Below are 6,773 nucleotides of genomic sequence, written 5' to 3'. Positions count from 1 at the left end.
TCGCCTGCAAGCCAATGGGCAAGCAGAAGTAGCGAATCGAATAATCCTGGATGGACTAAAGAAGAGGATCGAGAAATTGAGAAATAATTGGGTGGATGAGATACTTCCAATATTATGGGCCTATAGGACTACCTGTAGAGTCACGACCGGAGCAACTCCCTTCATGTTAGCATATGGGGCAGAAGCAGTTGTTACCATGGAGATATCACATTCCTCTCCCAGGATTAAAGCTTTCAATGCTGAGGAGAATCAGGAAGGGCAAAGATTAGCCCTGGATCTAATTGACGAAGTGCGAGATGAGGCACATGCGAAGATAGTAGAAAATCAGAAAAAGGCTTCGTTTTACTACAACCTAAGGGTTAAAGAAAGGTTCTTCAAACAAGGTGACTTGGTCTTGAGGAAGGTGGAAGCTTCTGGTGTAGGGCAGAAAGGAAACCTCGCCAAGGTCAAGAGTGTTCAAGGTAGAGGAGCCTACAAGCTGGAGACTATGGATGGTTTTGAAGTCCTGAGAACTTGGCATGCACAAAACATGAAGGTTTATTATGTGTGAAGCGATGGAACATGATTCTCACTTGTCAAGGTGACAAGTAGGTTAAAAAGCACCTTGAAGCTTTGCTTGCTTAGGATTTACATGTTTTGGCTTTATTTTGAAGTTTATTAAGATTTGTGTAAGGGATGAATCCCAACGACTTATGAAATTCAGAAATTTTTTTGAAATATATCTGAAATCTCTATGGCAAGTCAAGAAAACTAAATGCGTGAAATGCAAGCATAAAATCCGATAAATAAAATAGATCAAATAAATATTGCAAGAGTTTGATAAATAAAGTCTCGAAAATAAGATAATGTAAACAAGCCACGAAGGGCTGGAAAAGCTCTAAGGAGCTGAGGTGCCCTCGGCATCCATATCATCATCCCCTCCGCTCTCGCTAGAAGTTTATGTCATCTCGGAGGAGGAGGAAGAGCTGTCATCCTCAGCAGGCCTGGAAGAAGACTCGGGAGGAGGAAGAAGTGGGTCCTGAGGGACGTGATCCGAGACAACTACTCGAGTGCGAAACCTCTGCAGCAAAGCCTCGTCATCAGGGTAGACATAGTCCGCCGAGTTAAAATTAGGACAGGCCTCGTTCACGGTCCCAAGGGCCGTGTCCCAACCAGTCCTGAAAAACCCAGGGAAGACTGAGTCATCCCTTATCCTCATGGACTGGGTAAACTCCTCCGAGTCCAGATAGTTATCTATAGCCTTATCTTTCTCGGCCCGAAGCACCACCAGCTCGGCGTTAGACTCTCCGAGCTCTTCCTCCTTACGCTTGAACTTCTTCTCTAGAGCAGCATACTTCTTCTGTTGCCTCCTGAGGGCCTTGTCGGCCTTGTTAGAAGCCCTCTTACATGAGTCGGCTTGCCTCACAGTGCCTTGAAATAGGCATTAGACTAAAATGAAAGAATAAACAAAGATGTAAGGCAAGTAAATGCTACAAGTAGGAAGGATAAATTCCAAGAAATAATCATACTGAGGCTAAGGACTGAGCTCCCATGAGCTTGATCCTCTCAAGATCAGGGGTAGCCACCACGTCCGTGAAGTCTTTGGGAGTCATGCCATGATAGGACCAATCCCAAGCATGCTTCGTGGATCCAACCACGGTAACCCCTCAGCGGAATCCCCAGAGAGGCTGGAAGGCACCTGTAGCAGTAGCAGCAGCAGCAGGAGCAGCAGCAGTAATAGGAGTACTGTGACCCTCAGCTCCCTCAGCTGAAACCTCCCCCATGGGCTCCTTGTATTTCCTTAAGAAGATAGGTTTCGTGGCCTTTCCTCGAGTGTCCAAGCCCGCAAGACGAGCTTTCTTCATTCTAGCAGTTTCCTCAACGAGGGGCACGTTATCCTCGTTGATCTCCTTGGCAGCTGCAAGACAAGATAAAATACAAAATAAGTGGTGTCAATAAGGCATGAAATGAAATAAAATGGAGAAGGGAAGAAAAATACCCTGTTGAGAAACAGAGGATAGTCCCACATGGATGAGGGATAACTCCTCTAAAAGAGTATAGCTGGTGGTAGTGCCGTCATCCCGAGTAAGCTCATTATAAATAATAGTTTCCTTGGGGGTTAAGTGAATGGATTTGAGGCTACCATCACTAACCTTCCCGAAGGAAGATCTGAAGAGTGTGCCCCATGCGCCATTCTCCCACCGTAACCCAATGAAACTATTCCTCCAATTTTGGTTATTATCGGGAATAGAGGCGCTGTTAAAGATATACTTACACTTGGGCCTTTGTTTGATATAGACCCAACCACAATTACCAGAAGAACTGTTGTAACATTGAAAAACTTTCCTAAAAACAGCTACGGATAGGGGAAAACCTTCCCTAAGGCAACAAACCATAAAATATAAAATGTTCCTCCAAGCGTTTGGAGGAAGCTGACATGGGTTGATTTGTAAATCAGCTAGAAGATGAGGAATGAAAGGGTGAAAAGGGAACCTAAGCCCAGCATCGAGGGCATCTGTATAAATAAAAAGAGTATCGGGTTTCCAGTGGTAAGTATGGTCACCATCAGAAACTGGAACTAATCTAAGAGGAGGAAGAACGTTATAACGTGCATTTAACTTATCATAATCTATGTTGTGCCAAGTATTGCAATGATTAAAAGAATCAAGATGTCCAGTGGAGGGATATTCATCCCTCCTAGTATTAATCATATCAATCAGGGACATGTAAGAAGAGCGGATTTTGATATCCTTACCTTTTTTTGATGTTGAGGCTATCTTTGCCGCTCTCTCAGAATTCTTATCAGCCATTAATGAAGCCTGGAAAAACCTCGAAACCTTGGAAGGAAGGGTGGCTGGAAAACCAAAGGAAGAAAAGTGTTGAAAGGGAGAGAATTGTAGATTGAGTGAAGATGTGAAATGAGAAGTTTGAGGAAATCACACTCTCATCCCACCTTTATATAGCCAAGAAGGAGGTGATTTGGGCATTGAAAAGCCCATTTGGGCCCAAAAATGAAAAGGTTCTGGAATTATCCAGGAAATTCCTGGAAAAATCAAGAGAAAAACTTGAATTTTTGAAGATTCTGGAAGAATCCAGAAACCCTTAGAAGAACCTGAAATTTGGGCTCAGAGATAAGGCCCAATTCTAGAAAAATCTTGAAAAACCTAGGTGTTTTGGGCTAAAAAGGCCTAGAACCAAGGCCCAAGTACAAAAGCCCTATTTAAGAAGCCCAGTTAAAACAATGGGCTCAAAAACAAAAACCTAGTTTAATAAATGGGTCCAGGAATGCGCCCAATAAAGATAAGCCTAGAACAGGGCCCAAATATTTGAATTAAAGGTAAAGGCCCAATCTTAGGCCCAAATTTGAGTTGAAAAAAAATTCAGCCCAGGTTTAAGGGCCCAAATCAAAATATATGGAAATTACAAAAATATACGCAAAAAAAGTAACATATTCAAGACCCATTCGACCAGGAAATATAAGAAAATCCTCATCGAAATTCCTGAGGTCGAAATCCTGTCGAATAGGGCTGGATAACAGACTTAATTCAACTAGAATCAAAACCAATTTGACCAAGAAATATGAAGAATTCCTGATCAAAATCTTTGAGCCCGAATTTCTGTCGATCAGGGCTTATAAAGATGGCTAATTATGTCAAAAACGGGAATCCTGACCGAAAAGGGGAGAAAAATCCTAGTCGAAAAAAAATTTCTGCTCGAAAAAAAAAATAGGAAAAAATCGTGGCCGAAATTCGACCAGGATTCCTAGTCGAAACCCTCCTCCTCGAAATTCCTTCGACCAGGGCAATGAGAGGCCTTATTCGACCAGGATTCTGGTCTAACAGGATTCCTGGTCGAACCAGCTATTAAAAAAAGGAAGAAAAAGAAAAAGAAGGAAGAAAAATTCTGAAAGGGGTGATAATTTAGGAAATTCCTTAAAATATTTTCTAAAATATGTTAATATTTCAGAAAATAAGGAATAAATCCAGAAAATTAAGGAAAAATCCTAGAATTCCAGAAAATTAAGGAAAAATCCCAGAATAAAGGGAAAAATTCCTGGAAATTAAGGACAAATACCAGAATTAAGGGAAAAATTCCTGGAAATTAAGGAAAATCCCAGAATTAAGGAAAAATCCCAGAAATAATGGAAAAATTCCTGAAAATTAAGATAATTCCTGAATAAAAGGAACAAAAGAAAATCGTTGTAAATGTGTAGGTCGCTCCACACTTTACGTAAAAAACGATACTCTACAAGGGAACGAATGAACTTAACTTCTGCGAAACCTAGTCCCTGTTTCCCAAAAGTTGGGGTGCAAATGATAGAGAATAAATAAATCATGATTACATAGTTAATGTTGTATTAATTACACATGATTTGGGCTGCAAGGCCCAATAAGAAGATGTATGATATTCAGACCAAAAAGGTTAACACATTGATCAGGCGTGATGGATCAGATCAGGCCTAATGGAACAAAGAAGGCCCAAAACCCTGATTATTAATTAATTTCGTAATTAATTAATAATGGAGAAAAACAACTATTAAGATAAGTCATAGTGGGGATATAAATCCTAGTAGATTGGCCTCCAAGGAACCTCATGGGATAGGGAATCAGCTTCCTACTTCCTAGGACTCCAAAGTCCATTCAAATTCAGAGACTTGGCCACCAAGTATCCTATACCAAGTCCAATTCAAGGACTCCCAACATCTATATATGGGGCGTCACCCCACAGATCAGAACTATGTTTTTCGACTTCATCCTTGGCAATCAGCAAGGTACGTAGGCATCTTTATAAGGCAGATTAAGTCACGAAACACAAGAGCAGTCAAATCGAGCCTCGAAGCTCACGTTCCTTAGTAATAAATAAAACAATTATATATCTTAGTTTTTAATCCATAACGACAAGATTAGTTCAATCTATTAATTATGCTATCACCTGGAATTAAAGGTGTTAAAATTGTTTTGGTGAAAATTATAATTACAAAGAGATTAAAGAAAGTAATTTTTATTTGATGTCATTATTATTACTTTTATTTTGCATCAAATTCACAAAATATATAACTATAAGCCGAAGGTTGGATTACAAGTTATTATTCAGGTAAATAATTAAACCACTGGCTAGGAAAACAGCCTATGACTTGTTTCTGACTCGACAGTTTCTACGTATTTCTCCCTTTTTTCCTGTCAACACTTGAATGCCTCCCATTCGTGTTATTGATAAACCAAAACCCCTCCGAAAGTCCTCAAAATAATTTGCATATTGGTCTGTAAAATCATTAGTGTCACTGTCGTAGAGTAGCTGCTGATTAACTTCAAGAGATTTATTTGTGAGCACTCTTTTGTAGTATGTATTGTTGAGTCTGTAGGTTTTGGCAATGTCTGGATTAAGAAACATGAGCTGCTGGCTTTGTCTCTTTTTATTGATTAACGGGCATCTCTTCTGTAAATCTTTTAGTAGAGTTTTATTCATTGTTGGATTTGGTTTTCCCGTTTTGTTGAAGTTGTAGAGTCGATCAAGAATGTAGGAGCAATGTGTGCTTCCCATTGTGTGCCAAATACCTTTCAGAGTAGTACATACATAAATGAGACTTAAAAGGCTTCTTCGTAGCTAGAATTAATTACGTACCCAAAAGTGTAGAGATGTTTTGAACATCTAGACCCTTGGATTTGAAAAATGCAAGAGCTCCTTGCCAGGAAATGGAAGGTGGAGGAAGGTTTACTGAAGTTGTATTTGATTCGAATCCATCTCTTCTTCCCAACAAAACAGGGTGTGGACCGAGTTCTTTTTCTCAATAAAAGGGAACTTGGGATCTTCGTTCTTGCACAAGTAAATACAGATCCAGACACTTGTCTGTATTTCTGTCTTGTTACCTTCAGGTCAAAGAAAATAGTCATTGTGCACGAGGATTAGAGTATTAATTTAGTTTACTTATATAATTGTCAAACGTCCACTATATATAATCTACATCTACGGAAGCCCACATAATTTGATTACGTGATTCTATAATCTTATGGTTCCGGCACTTCACGTAGCACGAATAATCTAGAAGTCCTACCCTAAATTTTTAACAGACTTCAATACTAGTAAATTTAATAGAAATGATTGCTTGAAGTTATGCATTGTTAAAGATCTAACAAATATATCGATTGACTTGGTTGGATTCATGAAGATCTATAGATAATTAAACATAAAGAATGAATGAGTTACTTTAGATTTGTTTTCCATCTGATAGGAAATAGATGAAGTCAGAATTGCAAAAGGTGAGATGCCAATCAGTGATAAAGAATTTATGAATACTGTGTACGACCCCACTGAACCAGTTGTGATAGAGCTACAGGTTTGTATTTTATTTTGAAGTAAACTGATTTATAATTGAATGCTTGTTTTTAGGGTCAATAAATAGAGAAGAGCTTTATTTGTGATTTTGTTTTCATATATTGTAGGGAAAACTGAAAAAGGTGCGAGTTGAATTGGTAGATGAGTTGGAGTCTGCTGATGAAGGGGCATCCCCCCGTACAGAAAGGGGAATTCAGCGGAAAAATAATCTGATTGTGCTAGCTGGAGCGAGACCCCCGACTAAAGGAAGGATTAACCTGTTTCCCCAAGATACCTTGGCGGAGTTGATGGGAGCATAAAATGCAATGAAGCTATTGAAAAAAATGAAAAATGAAAGACTCTGACCAATCATTTGACGTTGTTCCTGAAGAAATCTACTATATGATGCCAACGATCTTAGAAGAAGTGAAGCAAATGGTTCGTTCTTTACCCATGGAGGTGATGCAATCTGTTCTGGATGA

General features: G+C 39.4%; 1 protein-coding gene across 1 annotated transcript; it reads right to left on the bottom strand.

Moving 5' to 3' along the window:
• Positions 1-5,106: 5,106 nt before the first annotated feature.
• Positions 5,107-6,141, bottom strand: LOC141718354 (putative peroxidase 26). The gene is made up of 4 exons (XM_074520737.1): positions 6,128-6,141; positions 5,971-6,032; positions 5,602-5,757; positions 5,107-5,534 (listed from the first exon to the last, which is right to left on the bottom strand). The coding sequence occupies exons 1-4, from the start codon at positions 6,139-6,141 to the stop codon at positions 5,107-5,109; spliced, it is 660 nt and encodes a 219-aa protein (XP_074376838.1).
• Between the last annotated feature and the right edge of the window lie 632 nt (positions 6,142-6,773).

This window comes from Apium graveolens, chromosome 4, assembly GCF_009905375.1.
Source record: "Apium graveolens cultivar Ventura chromosome 4, ASM990537v1, whole genome shotgun sequence".
Lineage (NCBI taxonomy): Eukaryota > Viridiplantae > Streptophyta > Magnoliopsida > Apiales > Apiaceae > Apium > Apium graveolens.
This window is presented reverse-complemented; position numbering and strand designations above follow the sequence as displayed.

Bases quoted from the DNA above. Each gene is read 5' to 3' on its own strand.
- LOC141718354 (XM_074520737.1), bottom strand. The intron at 5,758-5,970 runs GTAATCAAATTA...ATTGAGAAAAAG, and splicing joins CCATAAGATTATAGAATCAC to AACTCGGTCCACACCCTGTT. The intron at 5,535-5,601 runs GTACGTAATTAA...CTACTCTGAAAG, and splicing joins AAACATCTCTACACTTTTGG to GTATTTGGCACACAATGGGA.